This window comes from Rhinoderma darwinii, chromosome 1, assembly GCF_050947455.1.
Source record: "Rhinoderma darwinii isolate aRhiDar2 chromosome 1, aRhiDar2.hap1, whole genome shotgun sequence".
In the NCBI taxonomy this organism is placed as follows: domain Eukaryota; kingdom Metazoa; phylum Chordata; class Amphibia; order Anura; family Rhinodermatidae; genus Rhinoderma; species Rhinoderma darwinii.
The window spans coordinates 397,449,174-397,472,607 of record NC_134687.1 but is presented as its reverse complement, the minus strand read 5'-3'; the positions used below and the strand labels follow the sequence as shown (position 1 = coordinate 397,472,607).

At 41.4% G+C, this 23,434-nt stretch overlaps 1 protein-coding gene across 1 annotated transcript in view; it reads left to right on the top strand.

The window, feature by feature from the left end:
* The first annotated feature begins 15,419 nt into the window (after nt 1–15,419).
* The window catches only part of CNTNAP4 (contactin associated protein family member 4), a 334,655-nt gene continuing 326,640 nt past the window's right edge, over nt 15,420–23,434 (top strand). Inside the window, exon 1 of the mRNA XM_075828837.1 lies at nt 15,420–15,940. Within this exon, the coding sequence (XP_075684952.1) occupies nt 15,856–15,940 (85 nt within the window). The 5' untranslated portion in view covers nt 15,420–15,855. The remainder of the gene's footprint in view (nt 15,941–23,434) is intronic.

Genomic DNA, 23,434 nt, shown 5'->3' with positions numbered 1-23,434 from the left:
CACACCAGATCCCCGACCACAAACAAGTGGTTAGCAGAATGTCTTCTATCTGCCTGAGTCTTTTGTATGCTCTGGGACGCCTCTAGGTTCTTCTGAACCTGGGCCCAGACTGTGCACAGTTCCCGATGAACGACATCTACCTCAGGATTGTTGGAACCACCAGGTGAAACGGAGGAGAACCGTGGATTAAACCCAAAATTACAGAAAAGAGGGGAGACCCCTGACGAGTTACTGACCCGGTTATTAAGGGAAAATTCCGCGAGGGAAATGAAGGAGACCCAATCATATTGACAGTCAGAGATAAAACACCTTAAATATTATTCTAGAGACTGATTAGTCCTCTCCGTTTGGCCATTAGTTTCAGGATGGAAGGCTGAGGAGAAGGAGAGATCAATCTTCAACTTTTTACAGAAGGCTCTCCAAAAAAATGAAACAAATTGTACCCCTCTGTCAGAAACAACATTGACAGGAACCCCATGGAGACGCAGGATGTGTTTGACAAACAAAGTAGCTAACGTCTTAGCATTGGGTAGTTTCTTGAGGGGCACAAAATGGCACATCTTACTGAAGCGGTCTACTACAACCCACACCACCGACTTGCCTTGAGATGGAGGCAAATCGGTGATAAAATCCATGGAGATATGGGTCCAAGGTCTCTGAGGAATGGGCAAAGAACATAGTTAGCCCGCTGGTCGGGACGTGGGAGTCTTGGACCTAGCACAAATTTCACAAGCGGCGACGTAGGCCTTAACGTCTCTAAGCAACCCAGGCCACCAATAGTTTCTGGCAATGAGATGCTTGGTACCCAGGATGCCTGGATGGCCAGATAGTGCAGAGTCATGATTTTCCCTGAGTACCCTTAGCCGGAATTGCAGGGGAACAAACAGCTTGTTCTCAGGAAGGTTCCCGGGAGCTGAACCTTGATCAGCCACAATTTCGGAGACTAGGTCAGAATCAACAGAGGAAATTATTATACCTGGGGGCAAAACAAAAGCAGGATCTTCCTCCGAAGGAGGGCTGGCCATGAAGCTACGCGACAGTGCATCAGCCTTAATATTTTTAGACCCAGCCCTATAGGTGACCAAAAAGTTGAATCTAGTAAAAAATAACACCCATCGAGCTTGTCTCGGGTTAAGCCTCCGGGCAGATTCTAGGAAAACCAGATTCTTGTGGTCGGTAAGGACCGTTACCTGGTGCCTAGCCCCCTCCAGGAAGTGGCGCCACTCTTCAAATGCCCATTTAATGGCTAAGAGTTCACAGTTGCCAATATCATAGTTACTCTCAGTGGGCGAAAACTTCCTGGAGAAGTAGGCACAGGGACGGAGATGGGTGAGGGACCTGGTACCCTGGAACAAGACAGCCCCCACTCCCACCTCGGAGGCGTCAACCTCCACGATGAATGGCTCCATTTGGTTAGGCTGAATCAGCACTGGGGCCGAGATAAAGCACTTCTTAAGGACCTCAAAGGCCTGGAGCGCCTCTGGAGGCCAGTGGAGGAGATCAGCACCTTTGCAAGTAAGATCCGTAAGAGCAGAACCGATAAAAACACAGGGTTTTTCCCTGTGTTTTTATCGGTTCTGTTTGTGCATCAGGAACGTTCTGTTCCAGTTTAGGATTTAGGGACTCGCAAGTCTGGGGATCCTTGTCGTGGATTGCGAGCTTGCGTCCTTTTGGCCAAAATGATTACCAATACCCCAGGTATTTTTCATTATTATGTATATTCGCTTCTCTTGGACACAGCCGGGTCTTTGATGCTGGGAGAGCATGGTGTGTTGTTGTTTGGCATAGCAAGCAGGGTAGCCCGCTCTATGAATTATCAAGGCGTCACAAATAGGCTTCTACCTGGCTATACACGTTGTGCCTCATGACGTACACACTATCCCTCCATGTTTCACTCACTTGCACCCCATTATCCATTTATTTCTATTGAGGCACTTCATTTATTACTGCCCCCTATATTTCACTTATAGTATTACACTTGCACACACACTATTCATTTATTATTTCTTACTACACATCCCATGCACCACACACCACTCCCCTCAAGACTAGTGGGAGTGGCTATTATTATTTAAAGCACCTGCTCGCCCTTTCATCAGCATTTCTGGCCTGGCTGTGTCCATTTGTAAGTATGGCCTTTTTCTGTGTTTTTTTTAAGATCCGTAAGAGGCTTAGCGATGACCGAGAAGTTAGCAATAAATCTCCTGTAATAATTAGCAAATCCCAGGAAGCCCTGTAACGCCTTCAGGGAGGCAGGTTGGACCAATTCAGCCACAGCCTGAACCTTGGCAGGGTCCATGCGGAATTCATGAGGAGTGAGGATTTAACCCAAAAACGGTACAGTGAAGGAAATAAGTATTTGATCCCTTGCTGATTTTGTACGTTTGCCCACTTTCAAAGACATCAACAGTCTAGAATTTTTAGGCTAGGTTAATTTTACCAGTGAGAGATAGATTATATTTAAAAAAAAAACAGAAAATCACATTGTCAAAATTATATATATTTATTTGCATTGTGCACAGAGAAATAAGTATTTGATCCCTTTGGCAAACAAGACTTAATACTTGGTGGCAAAACCCTTGTTGGCAAGCACAGCAGTCAGACGTTTTTTATAGTTGATGATGAGGTTTGCACACATGTTAGATGGAATTTTGGCCCCTTTTGCAGATCATCTGTAAATCATTAAGATTTCGAGGCTGTCGCTTGGCAGCTCGGATCTTCAGCTCCCTCCATAACTTTTCGATGGGATTAAGGTCTAGAGACTGGCTAGGCCACTCCATGACCTTAAAGGGAACCTGTCACCAGCATTTCACCTATTAAACCAGCAATACCTGGTGGTAGTGGGTGAAAAATCATTTCTATATAACCTATAATTGTCTTCTTAGTCGGCTCTGTAGCTTTAGTATTCAGTTTTTTAGTGTTCCCACACCGTATGCTAATGAGCATAAAAGAGTCATATCTTCTCTTGAAAAGAGTCAAATCTTCGTTTGAAAAAAGTCATATTTTCATTCCTCAAGTCTTTCCGCGTTTCCACGGCCTCCTTACTTTTGATTGACAGCTCGTCGCCTTCCCCCAGCACACAAAATACTGCGCTTGTGCATTGATGTCCTCTTCTGGTGTGTGCACACAAAGGGACGCCGGATTATTACAATAAAAAGCGCAAAATGTTTGCAGACCGTTATTTACAGTCGGGGGAGGAGTTTAGGAGAGGGGATAATGGCAATTAACTTTTGATAGCAGCGGCCAGTGAGGGATAAGTGAAGTTCAATAGGTGAAATTCTGGTGACAGGTTCCCTTTAATGTGCTTCTTTTTGAGCCATTCCTTTGTTGCCTTGGCTGTATGTTTCGGTTCATTGTCGTGCTGGAAGACCCAGCCACGGGTCATTTTTAATGTCCTGGTGGAGGGAAGGAGGTTGTCACTCAGGATTTGACGGTACATGGCTCCATCCATTCTCCCATTGATGTGGTGAAGTCGTCCTATGCCTTTAGCAGAGAAACACCCCCAAAACATAATGTTTCCACCTCTATGCTTGACAGTGGGGATGGTGTTCTTTGGGTCATAGGCAGCATTTCTCTTCCTCCAAACACGGCGAGTTGAGTTAATGCCAAAGAGCTCAATTTTAGTCTCATCTGACCACAGCACCTTCTCCCAATCACTCTCAGAATCATCCAGATGTTCATTTGCAAACTTCAGATGGGCCTGTACATGTGCCTTCTTGAGCAGGGGGACCTTGCGGGCACTGAAGGATTTTAATCCATTACGGCGTAATGTGTTACCAATGGTTTTCTTGGTGACTGTGGTCCCAGCTGCCTTGAGATCATTAACAAGTTCCCCCCGTGTAGTTTTCGGCTGAGCTCTCACCTTCCTCAGGATCAAGGATACCCCACGAGGTGAGATTTTGCATGGAGCCCCAGATCGATGTCGATTGACAGTCATTTTGTATGTCTTCCATTTTCTTACTATTGCACCAACAGTTGTCTCCTTCTCACCCAGCATCTTACTTATGGTTTTGCAGCCCATTCCAGCCTTGTGCAGGTCTATGATCCTGTCCCTGACATCCTTAGAAAGCTCTTTGGTCTTGTTCATGTTGTAGAGGTTAGAGTCAGACTGATTAATTGAGTCTGTGGACTGGAGTCTTTTTTACAGGTGACCATTTAAGACAGCTGTCTTTAATTCAGGCACCAAGTTGATTTGGAGCGTGTAACTGGTCTGGAGGAGGCTGAACTCTTAATGGTTGGTAGGGGATCAAATACTTATTTCTCTGTGCACAATGCAAATAAATATATATCATTTTGATAATGTGATTTTCTTTTTTTTTTATATAATCTATCTCTCACTGGTAAAATTAACCTAGCTTAAAAATTCTAGACTGTTCATGACTTTGACAGTGGGCAAACTTACAAAATCAGCAAGGGATCAAATACTTATTTCCTTCACTGTATCTCCTGCACCTCAAACACACATTTTTCGGTTTTAGCAAACAGTTTGTTTTCCCGAAGGGCCTGGAGCACCTACCTGACATGCTCAATGTGGGAGGACCAGTCCTTGGAAAACACAAGTATGTCATCAAGGTACACTACAAGAAATACCCCCAGGTAGTCTCTTAAAATCTCATTTATAAAATTCTGGAAGACCGCGGGAGCATTACACAACCCAAAGGGCATGACGAGGTATTCGAAATGACATTCGGGCATGTTAAATGCAGTCTTCCACTCATCCCCCTCTTTGATGCGGATAAGGTTATAAGCCCCCCGTAAATCAAACTTAGAGAACCATTGGGCCCCCTGAACCTGATTGAAGAGATCAGGAATCAAAGGTAGGGTATACTGGTTCCTTACCGTGACCTTATTCAAGTTTCGGTAGTCAATGCACCGCCTAAGACCACCATGCTTCTTCCCTAAGAAGAAGAAGCCAGCACCTACAGGAGAAGTAGAGGGGCGAATGTAACCCTTGGCCAGGCATTCCTGGATATACTCTCTCATGGCCTCACGTTCGGGACAAGAGAGATTAAATATCCTACCCTCAAGGAGCTTAGCTCCTGGTACCAAATCGATTGCGCAATCGTATTCTCTATGAGGAGGTAACACTTCGGAGGCCTTTTTAGAAAAAACATTGGCGAAGTCCTGAATAAAGTCAGGTAGAGTGTTCACCTCCTCAGGGAGAGAACTTAAATTAACAGAAAAACATGACGTCATGCATTCATTACCCGATTTGGTAAGATCCCCAGTATTCCAATTAAATGTGGGATTATGCATCTGCAACCAGGGAAGGCCTAAAACCAAATCGGACGATAATCCCTGAATCACTAGTACAGAGCACTTCTCCAAATGCATGGAGCCAACAAGGAGTTCAAAAACAGGGGTACGCTGCGTAAAATAACCATTAGCAAGAGGAGTGGAGTCGATACCCACTACCGGGACAGGTTTAGGCATTTCAATCAATGGCATAGCTAGAGACATAGCAAATTTCACAGACATAATATTAGCAGAAGACCCTGAATCCACGAAGGCACTGCCGGTAGCAGACCTACCACCAAAAGAGACCTAAAAGGGAAGCAAGATTTTATTAGGTTTCATATTTACGGGAAATACCTGTGCGCCCAAGTGACCTCCCCGATGATCACTTAGGCGCGAAAGTTTTCCGGCTGCTTATTCTTACGCCTAGGACAGTTGTTCACCTGATGCTTGTCATCCCTACAGTAGAAGCAGAGACCATTCTTCCTGCGGAACTCTCTACGTTGTTGGGGAGACACGGAGGCCCCAAGTTGCACATTTTCATCCGAGTTTTCCGTGGAGAAGGCACCAAAACGTTCAAGTCGTCGTTCCCTGAGACGTCGGTCAAGACGTACCGCTAAAGCCATAACCTGATCTAGGGAGTCAGAAGAGGGATAGCTAACTAACAGGTCTATCAGGGCGTTCGACAGACCCAATCTAAACTGGCACCTCAAGGCAGGGTCATTCCACCGAGAAGCTACACACCACTTCCTAAAATAAGAACAGTACTCCTCAACGGGTCTCTTACCCTGACGTAAGGTCACCAGCTGACTCTCGGCAAAGGCAGTCTTGTCAGTCTCGTCATATATGAGCCAGAGAGTAGAAAAAAAAGATCAACAGAGGAAAGTTCAGGGGCGTCAGGAGCCAAGGAGAAGGCCCATTCTTGGGGCCCGTCCTGGAGCCGGGACATAATTATACCCACTTGCTGGCTCTCAGAACCTGAAGAGTGGGGCTTTAAACGGAAATAGAGCCTACAACTCTCCCGAAAGGAGAAAAAGGTCTTCTGGTCCCCTGAGAACCGATCAGGCAACTTGAGGTGGGGTTCAAGAGGTGAGGTGGGGGGCACTACCAGGTTAGCATCATGCTGGTTGCCCCTCTGAGCCAGGGCTTGGACCAGTAGGGAGAGGCCCTGCATTTGCTGAGCCAGGGTCTCAAGGGGGTCCATAATTGTGTCAGGGACCAGGGTAGAAAAGGTATATGGGCCTGTGATTATGTAATGACGGGGAAGGGAGACAGACAGGTGAGCCCTAGTCTACCCGCCACTCAGTCCCTGCCTACTTACAACGGCCCGTCTTAGGCGAAGGCGTACAACTGGGCGACGGTCCCTACGCTCAATAAGTGCACGACAGACAAACAGACAAGGGTACACAGAAGCTAAGGGAAATGGGGCAGTTGCCCACGGCAACACCGTGAGCAACAAGAGTAGTGAACGAGCTGAGTCAAACCAGGAGTGTACGAGGTACCAAACGCAGAGCAGGAGAGTAGTCAGTAAGCCAGGGTCAATATGAAGCAGGGACAAATATTTCAAGCAGCAGCAGCAGAGCCAGGAAATAGGAGAATCACAGGCAAAAGAGAAGCAGGAAGTGAAGGTATAAATAGACAGAGGGCGGGAGCTAGCTCTGTCTGGCCAGGCTGTGATAGGCTCTCCCACTCCTCAGCCTCCCAGCCTGATTGGTAGAAGGAGGGGTCACTCGATCAGACTTAGGAGCAGGTGCATACTGACTAACCACGGGCGTCGACACAGAAGCTGTGTCTGGCAGATCCTTTACACATTCATTGATGCATAGGCCCGGCTTTGTGGGGCATGTCTCACACTGGTGGATAGTGTCTTTCCTAATGCCTTTTTTGGAACACCCCCGACATCTTTTCTGGGGTCTTGTTTTCTTCTCAGTGGCGGGATTTACTGAGGGAAATTGCTGGGCTGGAATTATATGGCACCTGTAATCTCCCGAATAAATGCCCTCCCCTTCTGGGTTGTCAAATAAAAGGGCTTTGATAATTGTCTCCTGAAATTGGAGAAATGCATTTCTATTGCCGGCGTATCTGGACACCACAAATGCGTTATACATTGCCATTTGGGTGAGGTGGACTGCCAGCGTCTTGTACCAGGTCTTACTTTTCCACATGGCACTGTACGGCTTTATGACCTGATCAGATAGATCCACCCCACCCATAAAGCGGTTATAATCCAGTACACAGACAGGCTTGGACGTTGTGGTGCTGGAGCCACCAACTGGAACATTGATGCTGCTATCCTTATGGATGCTATATAAAATGTGGACATCTTTCCTAGCAGCATATTCTCGCTGCACATTGCTTTGCTTTCTCCTTTTGGCAATGTCTGGCCCAGGAGGGTTTTATGGAGGCCCTTAGAATTTTTTTTTGATTGTGCCAAAGGCCACTGTCGCTCTTGCCAAAAGGTACGTTTGGAGAGGGATGCTATTATAGAAATTGTCTATATAGACATGATATCCCTGGCCAAGTAGCGGGTGTATAAGATCCCATACAATTTTTCCGCTGACTCTAAGGGAAGGGGGGCACTCTGGGGGATCAATTTTGGAATCCCTTCCTCATAAATCCGGAAACAATGTGTGTACCCGGTGGAACCTTTGCAGATTTTATACAGCTTTATTCCATACCGAGCCCTTTTATTTGGGAGGTATTGACGGAAGTGGAGCCTTCCCTTAAAACTGACGAGAGACTTGTCGACCGCAATATTTTTACCTGGGTGTAAATTTGGGCAAATTTAAAATTAAAATGGTTGATGACAGGCCTTATTTTATATAAACAGTCATAATTTGGATCATAGGGGGGTGGGCAGTGGGTATTATCTGTGTAATGCAGAAATTTGAGGATGACCTCAAATCTTTTTCTGGTCATAATGGTGCCATAAAGGGGGTATTATATAGGACATCAGATGACTAGTAGTCCCTAATGCTGGGTTTATTTATGAGGCCCATATTCAGTAACAGGCCCCAAAATTTGCAAAGCTCCTCTGAGTTTGTGGGGGTCCAAATTTGGCCTTTGGAATAGTAGGATGTGGGATAGTGGGCGAGAAATTGTTCCGCATATAAATTTGGCTGTTTGACCATTAAATTTATATATTCAGCGCAGAAAAAAAAAATAATAAAAATAAAACTCTCCGAACCCCGTGGTCTCCACTTGGATTCCCGAGGATGCGGTGAAGTTGAGAACCTGGGGGGCATAACTTGTAGCAGGCATCCATATCGCCTCACTATCGGGGGGCTGGTCAGAACCAGCAACTCTTCTGCGCTGCTGGGGGGCTCATCAGACTCGCTAGACGAAGATGATGTCAGCTTGAACTGCATTTCATCCTCGCTAGCAGAGTCTGTATCCGAGCACAGCATAGCGTATGCCTCCTCTGGGCTATAAAATTTCTGCGCCATATTGCAGTTATGTACACTACAATGCAACAGATCTAAGTTTATCGTAACCCTAAAACGTAACTGTCCTTAAGAATTTTTTTTATTAATTAGAAACAAACTGGCGCTCTCAAAAATGTAGGAGCGGGATGGAACTGACTGGATCACTGCGTAAAACTGTCACTGTATGTGGCACGGCAACAGTGAATGGTGCCGATCTGTGTGGATCGTGCAGGACACTGACACGGCTCAATGTTCTCTCACTGGGCAGTGAGGGGGCGATCTGGGGGTATTTAGGGTATCGCCTAAAGTAACATGGCGCAGTAATTTCACTGGGGTAATGGGTGGGCGATTTGGAGATTATTTTATAACTACTGGGACAGGAGAGTTCTGAGGAGATCTGGGAGGATCTGGGGAGATCTAGAAGAGATCTTTATTCACTTTTCTTTTACTTTTTATTTCTGACAGGGCTTCACACACTGACTCTCACAAGCTCTCTGACAGAAATGAGCTTGTCAGAGCCGGTGATGAGAAGAATCCTGCTTCTTTTGTTTACCTTTGCTGTAATTGGTCATTGGTCATTCAAAACCTAATCACAACCATCGACGACACAGGACCACTTTGAATGGTCCTGTGCTGGTGAGCGGTAACTGTTTGTTGCTACTCGCCGCCGTGATCTGTCCGTTGTCACCATGTCAAATGACATTGTAACAGTTTATTGTCGTCACGTTACTGTATGCTAGAATGCGGGAAAGCACCGCCGATTGTTAAGTACAGTAACGTGATTGGGCGGGAAGGGGTTTAAGTGATAACAGTTTGTTGTCACCCAGCACCCAGGGCACTTTTCACATCAGCCCCCCAGCTGATGACGACTGATTTTTTTTAATGGAAAAATAATTTTCTGGTTGTGCATGTAACAATATTAATAAGTACATGGCTTGATTACACATTTCCATTCAATTAATGCATATAACTTTTGATGCTATGGCGCATTATCCTGCTGAATGAGGCCACTGCTATTAGCTAATCTGCAGAAATGTTTAGGTAGGTGTCAAAGTTACATCTGCATAAAAGCCAGGACCCAGGGATTTCAAGCAGAACATTTACCAAAGCATCATACATCCTCAGCCAGCTTGCCATCTTCCCATAGTGCATCCTAGTGAAATCTCTTCCCCAGGTAAGCAACACACGTGCACCCGACCATCGCACATTATGTAAAAAAAAAATGTGATTCATCAGACGAGGCCACCTCATTCCATTGCTAAATGGTCCAGTTCTGATGTTCACATGCCCATTGTAGGTGCTTTCAGTAGTGGACGGGGGTCAGCATGGGTACTCTGACCAGTCTGTGGCTATGTGTATTACATATATACGGATATATGTGGCATACCTAGCAAGATGCGCTGCATCTGACACCTTTAAATCATAGCCAGCAGTAACTTTTTCAGCAATTTGTGCTACAGTAGCTAATTTGTGGAATTGGACCTGATGGGCTAGCTTTTGCTACTCACCCGCATCAGTGGACGCTCATGAACCTGTCACCGATTCACCAGTTGTACTTTATATATATATATATATATATATATATATATAGGAAATGCAAAGAAGAACCGCAGCACAATTTGAAAAATCACCTCTATCAAAGGTTTCGTGTGTGCAAGCCTCTAGACCGCGACCAATAGTCCAAATTTAGGAATTAAAAAAATAGGCAGCACTCCACTCGAGAAAGGTCCGGACTAGGACTGAAACGTAGCAATCTTGCATATGGGTGAATAAACTCTTCTCACGTTTTTGACTACCATGTTGTGGAGTGCTGCCTATTTTTTTAATTCCTATACATATATATATATACAGTGAAGGAAATAAGTATTTGATCCCTTGCTGATTTTGTAAGTTTGCCCACTGTCAAAGACATGAACAGTCTAGAATTTTTAGGCTAGGTTAATTTTACCAGTGAGAGATAGATTATATAAAAAAAAAAAAAGAAAATCACATTGTCAAAATTATATATATTTATTTGCATTGTGCACAGAGAAATAAGTATTTGATCCCTTTGGCAAACAAGACTTAATACTTGGTGGCAAAACCCTTGTTGGCAAGCACAGCAGTCAGACATTTTTTGTAGTTGATGATGAGGTTTGCACACATGTTAGATAGAATTTTGGCCCACTCCTCTTTGCAGATCATCTGTAAATCATTAAGATTTCGAGGCTGTCGCTTGGCAACTCGGATCTTCAGCTCCCTCCATAAGTTTTCGATGGGATTAAGGTCTGGAGACTGGCTAGGCCACTCCATGACCTTAATGTGCTTCTTTTTGAGCCACTCCTTTGTTGCCTTGGCTGTATGTTTTGGGTCATTGTCATGCTGGAAGACCCAGCCACGAGCAATTTTTAATGTCCTGGTGGAGGGAAGGAGGTTGTCAATCAGGATTTGACGGTACATGGCTCCATCCATTCTCCCATTGATGCGGTGAAGTTGTCCTGTGCCCTTAGCAGAGAAACACCCCCAAAACATAATGTTTCCACCTCCATGCTTGACAGTGGGGACGGTGTTCTTTGGGTCATAGGCAGCATTTCTCTTCCTCCAAACACGGCGAGTTGAGTTAATGCCAAAGAGCTAAATTTTAGTCTCATCTGACCACAGCACCTTCTCCCAATCACTAGCAGAATCATCCAGATGTTCAATTGCAAACTTCAGACGGGCCTGTACATGTGCCTTCTTGAGTAGGGGGACCTTGCGGGCACTGCAGGATTTTAATCCATTACGGCGTAATGTGTTACCAATGGTTTTCTTGGTGACTGTGGTCCCAGCTGCCTTGAGATCATTAACAAGTTCCCCCCGTGTAGTTTTCAGCTGAGCTCTCACCTTCCTCAGGATCAAGGATACCCCACGAGGTGAGATTTTGCATGGAGCCCCAGATTGATGTCGATTGACAGTCATTTTGTATGTCTTCCATTTTCTTACTATTGCACCAACAGTTGTCTCCTTCTCACCCAGCGTCTTACTTATGGTTTTGTAGCCCATTCCAGCCTTGTGCAGGTCTATGATCTTGTCCCTGACATCCTTAGAAAGCTCTTTGGTCTTGCCCATGTTGTAGAGGTTAGAGTCAGACTGATTAATTGAGTCTGTGGACAGGAGTCTTTTATACAGGTGACCATTTAAGACAGTTGTCTTTAATGCAGGCACCAAGTTGATTTGGAGCGTGTAACTGGTCTGGAGGAGGCTGAACTCTTAATGGTTGGTAAGGGATCAAATACTTATTTCTCTGAACACATTGAACACACAGATATATATATAAATCGATTCATATGCAATGCATTTTTGCAAGTCTTCAGACCCTTTTATATTTTTTCAAATTTAGTTTTGTTGAGGTCTTGTGCTAAAATAAAGAACAAAATCTAGTTTTTCCACATCATTCTGCACTCAAAGTGAAAACAGAATTTTAGCAATCTTTGCCAATTTATTGGAAAGGAATAACTACAATACTGCATTGACATAAGTATTCGGAACCTGTACTCATTGCTTAGTTGAAGCACCCTTGGCAGTGATAACAGCCTCCAGTCTTCTTGGATATAATGCCACAAGGTTTGCACACCTGGATTTGGGGATTTTCTGCCATTCTTCTCTACATATCTTCTAAAGCTTTGTCAGGTAGCATGGAGACCATCGGTGGACAGCTATTTTCAGGTCTCTCCAGAGATGTTTTATTGAGTTCAAGTCAGGGCTTTTACTGGGCCACTAAAGGACATTCACAGAGTTGTCTCTAAACCAGTCCTGTGTTGCCTTGGCTGTGTTGTAAGGGTCATTGTCTTGTTGGAACATGAACCAGAGCACTCTGGATTAGGTTTTCATTAAGAATATCTCTGTACTTTGCTCCATTCATCTTTCCCTCAAAAACACCCCCACAGCATAATGCTGCCACCACCATGCTTCACTGTAGGGATGGTATTGGGCAGGTGATGAGCAGTGCTTGGTTTCCTCCAGACATGACGTTTAGAATTGAGGACAAAAAGTTCAATCTTGGTTTCATAAGACCACAGAATCTTATTTTTCACTGTTTGAGAGTCCTTAAGGTGTTTTCTTGCAAACACCAGGAGGGCTTTCATGTGTCTATTACTGAGGAGAAGCTTCTTTCTGGCTACTCTGCCATAAAGAACAGATTGGTGGAGTGCTGCAGTTATGGTTGACCTCCTGGAAGTTTCTCCCATCTGCACACAGGTTCTTGGTCACTTCTCTTACCAAGGCCCTTCTCCCCTGATTACTTTGTTTAGTGGGGCGGCCAGCTCTAGGAAGAGTTCTGGTTGTTCCAAACTTCTTCCATTTAAGAATTATGAAGGCCACTGTGCTCTTGGGAACTTTCAGTGCAGCAGACATTTTTTGTACCCTTCTCCAGATCTGTGCCTCCACACAATTCTGTCTTTGAGCTGGGAGGCCCTCAAAGCTAAATTTAAAGTGCCATAGCAGAGGGTCTGAATATTTATGTCCATGCAAAATGTTAGATTTTTATGTTTAATAAATTTGCAAACATTTCTAAAATTCTGTTTTCATTTTGTCATTATGGGGTATTGAGTGCAGAATGATGGAGAAAAACGTGATTTATTTATTTTTTATTTTAGCATAAGGTCTCAACATAACAAAATAGAAGACTTTCCGAATGCACTGTACTTATATTATTAAAGGAGTTGGGCCAACTAGAGAACCGTTTCTGAGTCAGAGGCATAGCTAGCAGTAGGGCAGGGGGAGGTGGCCCTGGGCTCACTAAGATGGTTGGGCTCAAGGGCAGACTGGGCCGTGGGGCATGTGCCCCTCAGGCCAGTCCCCCAGCGGTAGCATGTCCCAGTTTCAACTGTATCTACATTCTCAGGATGAAGATACAGTTGAATCCAATGGTGAAGCAGTGAGCCGTCAGCTCCCTAACCAACCATTTATTATGTAATGCTGGCCGTGAGCGGCTCAGCGCAGACAGTCGCGTTGTAGTGACGTCATCACGCATTTCTGCGCCGAGCCACACAGAGCACATACACTCATCGTAGAAATGGGATTAGGTGAGGTTAGGTGAGTATTTCTTTTATTACTTCGATTAGGCACAAAAAAAGGCATTATACTGGGTGTAGCTATAGGGCCATTGTATTGTGTGGGGAGGCACTATAGGGGTATTATACTGTATGGGAAACTTATGGGGGCATTATACTGTGTGGGTGGCAGCTATGGGGGCATTAAGTTGTGTGGGGCAGCTATGGGGGCTTTATACTGTGTGCAGGGCAGCTATGGGGCCATTATATTGTGTGGGAGGCACTATAGAGGCATTATACTGGCACTATACAGCGAAGCAGTCACGGAAACAGCGTAGCTCACTATGCTACATTGTTTCCGTAACACCCATTCATTTCTAAGGAAGTTTACAGAAACAGAGTAGCACAGCAAACTATGTTGTTTACGTAAGCCTGACCCCCACCATATGCGCCTCTGCAGTGGTAAACATGTGTTGGGGGACCCACTGGGTTGGAACCCACTCACATGTGTTTCGCCCCCTGTGCTAAACCCCTAGCTACGCCTTTGCTCAGAGTGATATTGTCTCATTATTCAGCTGATCTCCATACAGTAGATTTGGTTTCTCTAAACCCTGGCGATCAGCTGCTATGTGCAGAATATATTGCATCTGCAAACCCCATTCACCCATTGAATGGGCAACCAGAGCAGTAGATGCTTTTTGCAGTGGAGATCTACTCTGGCTCATAGAAGGAGGTCCGAATTTGTGATCTCTACTACTAAATTTAATAGTGCATATGGAAAGGGGATGTTCAGATAGAAAAGATTTATGTTGTCCAAATGTACCATTTCATGCAAAGAAAAATAATGATTTGTAGTTGTTTATGATGAAAAAGGCTTATTCTTTATTTATTGAATCTATTTAATAAATAAAAAAAATCAATATAAAAAAATCCCACAGCAAAATACTCATTCTGTCATCATGCATATTGCTTATGTGTTTTAGAGCAAAGTGATTTTTACAAAAACATATAATATAATAATTAGAACATTAATGTATGAGATGAATGCACATTCTCTGGAATGTACAAATTAAGAACCAAACATTAATAATATAGATTAAACTTGTTGCATGACATTCTGTACGTATTATTCTTTTATGCCACAAGATGGCAATCTGAAAGTGCAAAAATTTTCCAAAGAGCAGTCTGAACTTTGCCGCTAGGTGAATCAATTAGAATGTCCCCACCTATTTACTGTAAATATGAATCAATCTATGTACAGGAATGATAAGAGAACCTTGACTGCATTTCTTTATACATGCACTAACAATTATTCAAAAAGATCTATAGCCAAAATACAGATGTTGCTGCTCCTGCTTCCTAAGCTTTATTCTCAGTGTATTTTATAAATACTTTACAGAAACTAAACATCATTGTCCTATAATTACTAAACAAAAATGAGGTTTATTATGAAACACTTTAAATTACCTTAAATATATTCAGAACACATAACAAGGGACATTCTTATAGAAAAATAGTCAGAGTACATTTAGTAGCTAATATTTCAGAGGGGAAAAAGTATTAATTCTATGAACACATTTAACTGATAATATGTAATATATTATTTATACATACTAGGGGCCAAATAGAAGACACTTCTTTTAGTTAGACATCTGCTGTGACAGCCCTGTCATACCCACTACCCCTTTCATAGATTTACATGTTGTGTGCCAAAATGTTTAGAGATCAGGGCAGAGTGAGAGCAGAGAAGACATCTGCAGAGGGCTCTGTCCTGGTGCACATGTGCGAAGCTGCTTCATATTTTATTGTCTGCATTTCATCGCAGAGTCACACTTCCCACCTGTCACCACAAGGGGTAAGCAGGACACATTGTGAACGTGAAGCTTCAGTAACCAAGCTGATCAGGGGAGCAGTCTGACAGTTTAGCCCTGAGTGATTGTGTGAAATTGGACAGACTGTCTCAGCCACAAGAAGCTGCTGCTACTGCTGCTGTTGTGAGGACCTGCAGCAGCAAGAGCTGGTGGTTGGTGTCTTTGAGAAAAGATACAGGAGTGCGTTTGTCTCAGTTGTCTGCCAGCTGGAAATCACTGCTAGACATCAAGAGAAGAGGCAAAGGGCAAGTAGTGAAGTGCTAAGAAGCCTCACTGAAAGAAGCTGCTACTTTCCTGTGCTCTGAGGATTTAAGGATGGATTTTGCCCCATCAATCTTTCTCAACTTGCTTATTCTGCTCTTGCTGAATGATACAATGACTGGGGTGACAGGGAGTAAATGTAAGTACAGTGATACATTGTTTCCTACTTTCATTTGTTGTAATGGAGTGTGTGAGATTGTGTGCGCTGTCCAAGTGCTGAAATGCCAGATAATGTAAAGTATTGACATGTTGTGAACTCCTGTTGTATAGATTGTGCATTCAACTTAACACTGTTAATACCAACAATACTTAATTGGATATAAAAGTTTATAGACACCCCCTTTAAGCGTTTGTGTAATGTCCTGTATATGTCATAGACACTATTTAGTCAAAAATCCATATAGTATAATAGTGGTCTAATCCCATTTCATATATAATATGTGACTTTATGGCATCCTGCCTTACTTTTTAGGAATGCATCATTTGCAGACTGACAACTAACCATTTCAAGGGAATGCATGTTGTCCTGAGATGTGCAGGAAATAAAGAACTACACTGAGACACTCACATGGCAGACTGTATACAGGACGATGTATACAAAATATCGGATACATGATACTTGTAGTGTTATACTGCTGCACAGGATTCTGCTCAATGCTACATTTTGTATGTTGCTTGGTGCCTTTTTGCGTGTTATTTTGCTACATATATTTAGCATGCATGGGACAGCCCCAGTTTGCTAAGCATTACAGTCTACAAGGTGATGGAGAGATATATGGACCTAACTACCTATGCCAAATGTGTCTGGTATTTTAAGAATAGTGGAGTTGAGTTGATTCAGTAGTGAATTGTAGCAGAGTCCCATTGATGGACATAAATATGATGAGATGGCTGGGTAGACTTTCCCATGGACAGAGCAACTGTTCCTCGACATTAGAATTAGGCTGTAAAATGCCAGCAGCAAATATGGCAATGTCTTTAACATTCATATCTACCAAATATACCTCAATACGGGACATCGGTGGATACTGCCTCTCTTTTTTTATTTCTGATCTGACCTCATTCATATCCAGGGATGTAAAAAAAAAGTGGTTCATTCTGCTTAATATATTATGCAATAGGATTTAATATCACTCTTCAACACTAATGTGCATTTAGCTTAAATACTGCAATTCAAAGTTTGACATAGTAAGTGATATGGAAAGGAAATAACCTATTGTACAGGAATCCATAAAGACAATATGTGGTAGTAGAGAAAAGCTGCTGAAGCACTAGAGGTCACTATAACAGTTTAAGAAGCACAAGCTTTGCAGCAGCATAGGGAATTAAATATTAAAAAGCAACAAAGTGCCTACTACTAAAGCACATTCTATAAGAAATTCAAAGCAAAGTCATTTCAGTATACAGGGCATAATATATCATTTCTAGAGTATTCATGTAACAAGGGACTTAATTCTTAAGTTGAAGGGGGACTTAATTAACTTTAAAAAATAGAGAAGCATAAGGATATATGGCATTTTTTAATATGTATCTACTATACTATCGTACAATCCTTGTACCTGCTTTTTTAGACTTGAACAACTGCTGTTATGGGGATATTTAGGATGCAATATTTTACTTATATTTACAGTCATGCATATGTATATTTACGTTTTTTGTTTTGATAGATCTAGCATAAAAAAAATCTTAATATTGATCACTTTTTTTATGGTGCGGAAGGGGTATGGAATGTATCATTGCACATCTATCATTCAAGAAAATTCCCACTGAAGACCATGTAATTGATTGCTGATTGTCTATATACATATACATATATATATATATATATATATATATATATATATATATATAAATAATGTTGTCTCTAAAAGAAAGGGATGTACAGCAGATATATATTCAATTGAAACAGAGGGGTAAAAAGTTTGGGGAAAGCAGCTACCACTGTGGGAGCCTGTTTTATTTGTGTTAGGCTCTGCAATAGTAAATCAGTCAGTCAGTAAATCAGATTCTGGCTGGTAGCCTGAAACTGGGTCATGAAGCACTAATAGACATTGTACAGTGTATTCTCAGCTGAAAAACACTTCAGTAGCTATAACAAAATGGATAGAAATGCCATAAATATCATACTAAGTTTTTAGTGCTTAGAACTTTTTAAAATTCACTCCATTAATAGCAGGAAATAGTGGATAAGTGATATTAACTCAGGAAAAGTTATACATCACTGACCTATGTATGTATTTCAGCCACCTGCTTTTTACAGAGAAGTCTTAAATATTACTGAATCTCCTTGGTTGACGCTCTAACTGCTTAATGTGGCAAAAAACACCAATAGAATTCTTCCCATCCTAGTCCGAAAATTTATTTACCGTCAGGCATTTGGGATGGTTGAATATTAAACGACCTAAATATTGGGTTGTAATGAAACAGTATTGAAGATTTCACAAGATATGATTGTGTCTACATATGTAGGAGAGCTGAGCTGGTCAATGTGGTAGACCTGTGTTTGTCATGTGGCACAATGGATTTTGGTATCACAATATGTTTTGTGAGATTGTCTCTAGGACACTAGTTAAACGTCCTTCTTTATCTTAATTTAGTTAGTGACCATGGTGCTGAAAAGAATACAGTATTCAGCTCTGATACATCTATATGCAGATAAAGTATGCCACCAAAGTATTCGGATTATCTATTTACCCCATATAGAGATAATTCAGGTATATGGTTTTATTTATTATCGTAAATGTGTTGAGCAAGTTTTATTTTAAGGTTTTCAGCTTAACATTGAATTTCTCCCATAGTGAATAGAGATGTCAATACAATCTCCTAACTAGAAAAAAACAACCAGTAGAATTCTGCTGCTGACTATGAACTTTCCTAAATTAAACCCATTTAACTAAGATGAGCCTCCGTCTGACATTGACTTTGTGCCTATCACAATGCCAATACCTTCAAGAAAACATTTTCTGGCTCAGAAATTGCTGCTGAGTTCTCTACATATCATGTTCTTCTGTTTTTATTTTTCTATATCAAAGTGAGGTGAATCATAAGGGGTATTTTTAAACATATACTGTATATGGAGTGGATTGGTCTTAATGTGCTATTATGAGAGGTTGCTTTTATATTAAGATAAATCCGAAGTCAATTAATACAAAATTAATTTGGCTATAAATGGCAGTTGGTAGATAATTTGGTGAAGCCCAATATTCCATAAGAACCAATCAAATAGATAATTGTATTGTCTTCATTGACTTAGTTACTATATGGGTAACTGTGACTTACTGCAAAGTCAATATCAGTACTGCACACTGCTTATGCTGTTCTCTTGCATTTGAAAGTCTTATCTTTTAAAGCAGAGGAACATACATTATATTTAAATGGTTTGTCCATGATTCCAAGAAAGGCTCTGATTTTTTTTTCTTCCAGAAACAGTGCCACTCTTGTCCATGGGCTGCATTTGGTATTGCAGCTCACATATCACGTTGTTATACCATAATGAATTGTGCCACATGAAAAACACAGGTCTACTATGTACATTGAACAATTCTTCTCTCCTACATATGTAGATACATTAAAATCTTGGGACGTCTTCAATTCTGTTACATTACAACCCAATATAGAAGTAGTTTAATAATCAACCAATAAAACTACCTCGCTATCATGTTATTGCTCTGTTATTAGCCCGAAAACTGTATGAATAATATGACAACTTAGTATTACTATTCCTCTTGTCAATAAGATGTGACCCTATACGCTCCAACTCTGAGACCCCCAGAAGAAGCAGGGCAAAAAATGTGTCGGGGTGTGTTACCTCTTGTTTTGTATTTTCCACTTCTCCTGTATCTAGGTATTTGATGGGTTTATTGCATGCATTTTGAACTTTATACTCCAGTCCTAGTATACTTACAGATGTAGCAAAGTTTATCTTGACTCTGATAACTTGGGCAGCGTGATATCACACAACAAAAGCCATTGAAAAGCCATTGGAAAAGTCAAGTTAAAGTTTTCTGACACTGTGTATTTAAAGCATTAAACGTCAAGATAAAGATGGCTACATCTGTATATGGCTCACATTGATTATACATTAGCATTTTCCATTTTCTATATGTACTGTATCTGATTGACTATAGACCTTTGGCTTAATCCTTCATCGTGGGTATGTTTACATTTTCATGTATATTTATCTATTTTTATCTATTTATATGCAACAATAAAGTTTTCATTGAATTTATAATTATTTTGTGCATGTCGCTGTCATTTAGTGGGAGGTATTCAATATTTAGACAGTACCTGTATTCCTTTTTGGAGGTAGTACAAGCCCCTTCCTCGTAGGTGGGACACTGGCCAACCAGCCCTATTGACAAGGGATAAAGTGACACCTAATAGTTAAATTATTACTGCGTTTCCAGGAGCAAAAAGAGAGTAACGGCACAAGACCGTTTTAAGAAAAGGTGCACCAGTATTATTATTTAATGGGAAATTATTTACCAAAACAGACATTAGGGGAGCTGATATGTCCTCCTCAAATATCTCACCACTAAAAAAGTGCTAAGAAAGTCTAAAATAATCTAGTACTTGTATAAACCTTTTTAGTTTTCTTATGATTCTATCATCAGTATGTTTTAGTTACTGTTCATTTGTGGTGGTAGGGCCTGCATACAAAACTATGAATGAAATATATGGTTAAGGCCAAGAAAAGGTTCAAGTATATCTTTTCAATGTTAGATTTTATCATGGAACCTGATTGTCACTCACAAGAGTGTTATAATTTCAGCAAATAAAACATACATTTTTCCACTATATTTTCTGTATTAATTCATTATGGTTTGAGAAGATCTCTTTAAGTAGTTTAATAGAAACCTTCATTGCTTAGAGCATCGGTGCTGGAGTGGCGGGGGATTTACCAGGTTAGTAATGTTTGGTTTGCTAAACATTACTACATGCTGCTTGTTTTTCTTATACTCTCGGACAACGACTATAAGGTTTTGTTATGTAAGACTATTAAATAACAGTGTGTTTAAATGTAGTTACTAGTTGACAAAGTTAAAGTGAAAACATCTACAAGATAAAATATATTCATTAAAATTATTGAACACAGAATATTGTATAACTATTTAGTCCTGTAACTTTGACACACCTAAAACAAACTGTTGGTTTAAGGGTGTCCGTATAGGCAGCAGATGTGGTATGAGTACGGGCAGTCTAAGAAGTCAAATAATTAGTCATATGGAGATGCCCTTCATGTAAGTGATTTTACTTCATATTCCTTCAGGATATGGCAAAAGTTAATTCATTTTTCTGGTGTATCAATGCCATGAAGACAAAATAACACCCTACTGTAAAGCATGTAGATGGTATCATCATGTCATAGGGATGTTTCTTTGTTTGCAAGAGGACTCAAACTTGGGAGAAAATATATTTTCCAGCAAGGCAATAACCACCTCAGCATCTGATCACATTTAGGGTTCTCATGCGGCCGATGTGTTACAGAAAGCTTTGTGACTGTGCTATTAATCTGAATTGGGTTTGCAGAAATCCATGTGAATACTGCATGTATCAATGTATAAAGATCACCCCATTCAGATGTTTGGAGCAGATTTTATGAAATTTCTGCAACAAATCTGCCACATGTAAACATGCCCTTATGACACGTTCTAATCTCCTTAAGGTCCTGGAGTGACCAAGATGAAAGAGACTTAGCCACAAAATCCCAAGGCTTTAATTGCTCCCAATGGTGCCTCTACTAAACACTGAATTTGAGTGTGTTATTAGTTAGACATTTAATTACTTTGTGTTTAATTATTGTAATGAAATAATATCACTGTCGAGATATGTTTTAACTGTGACATTAGTTTCTTTTTCTGTTAATCAGTGTCAAAAATGTCTAATTATATCCTCTGTGATACAATGTTAATACAAAATAAGCAAAATACTGTTTATAGGCGCTGTGTTTCCTTTGTGTGCTGTATTAAATTCAACAGAAAATTTCGAGCCCTCTGTTATTTTTATCACACACAGAGAACCAAATATGTTGTTTTATCACAAACATAAAATGTTGAAAAGGGTATGTTGAGTTGGCCAGTACTTATAATGGAATCACATATAAGTAGAGATCAGCGAATTTTCCAAAATTAAATCGACTGTCTGATTTGGTGTGAAGTTATTCGCTGCACATTGCAATTACCCCGATTGTCCCGAAAATTCATGTCTGACTCTCTGCTGTCTTCTAGGACTGTTTAAAGAATTTGAAAGGGGTTGGAAAGTGGTTGACTACTTTATGTTTATTTGCCACGTTCGTGCCACAGGCTTTAGCACTCAGCAGCCTTGTTCTAAGAGTTTGCATGGTTATCGCTGTATGACTAAGCTGTTGTTACTCGCAGGTGCCTCCACGTCACAATAATTGGACTTAAAGTTTTCTGTTCTAGATGTAGCAGATCAGAAATTTCACAAACTGACCTGTGGCAAAGGTGGCATCCTATGAAAGTGCCACATTTAAACTCAATAATTAAGAGAGGTGTTGACATACATTGGCCATATATTGTATAAGAGCATATGGATGTGATAGAGGAGGTTTCCCCATCCGGGCTCCCTTTTATGAACCAGAATGTATAGTTACTCTGTAAGTGCACCTCACACTATGGCCAGACTCAAGTTGTCCATGCATTACATGAATGGCCATTCATTTTAATGCCGCCATGTAATGATACACTTCCCCTTTTGCAGAAAGGTCTGCCCAGACCAGGCTTTCCCTAGTAAAATGTACAGTCTATATCTTCTAACTCACCTGTTCTTGCTCCCAGACAATTTTAGTTAATTTACTTAAATTTTACTAATGGAAATAGTTGATAACTGGGGAGATGGAGGCATCAGAACATACAGAAGTGGGATCTCAGGGGTAAATACAGAGGAGCATTTTGCAAGCAATTTTATTGTTATAGGATTAAAGGGGTTATGTGGGGACTGAAAAGTATTAGCAGTGTACTCATTGCAGTATATGAGTACACTCGCTAATATACATTCTGGTCCCCCGTCGCGCTGATTACGAGATTGTAATAGATTTTTACAGTGCTGCTTGGGGACTGGAAGTCTAGTGGCACAGTCTAAATTTATGACGACAGGAATCGTTGTCTATTTTAGCAGTAGTACAGTGATTCCATAGAGTACAGTGGCGTATGCTACGTATTTTTTCAAGGCATTATTTAAATTCAGCACCATAAAAATACGCCTCATATGAACTACAGAGTTTATTTCTTATTGAAATCAATGGTAAATTGTTTGCAAGTGTATTTTCTAATATAAGCATTTTGCACTTCAAAATATGCCTGAAAATAAGCCCTGTAATCACTTCCTAATAGTTTAGGTCCGTTACACAGATAAACAGCAATACGTAATAACGAGAAGCAGAAAGTAAGCTCAATAGTCGGGCAGAGAGGCACTGTAAAGTTCAGGCTTATATAGGAGCCATAATGGTGAGTCCAATTAGGCAATTCAGGCAAGGAATCCAGAGAGACAAGAATCAATGAGAAGCTAGACACTAAATCCAGCACTGGAGCTGTCCAACAGCACCAGTGACTCAACAAGAACAGCCCTTGTCTGCTACTCAGAAGCTCCTGGGTTTAAATCCTAACAGGTCCCC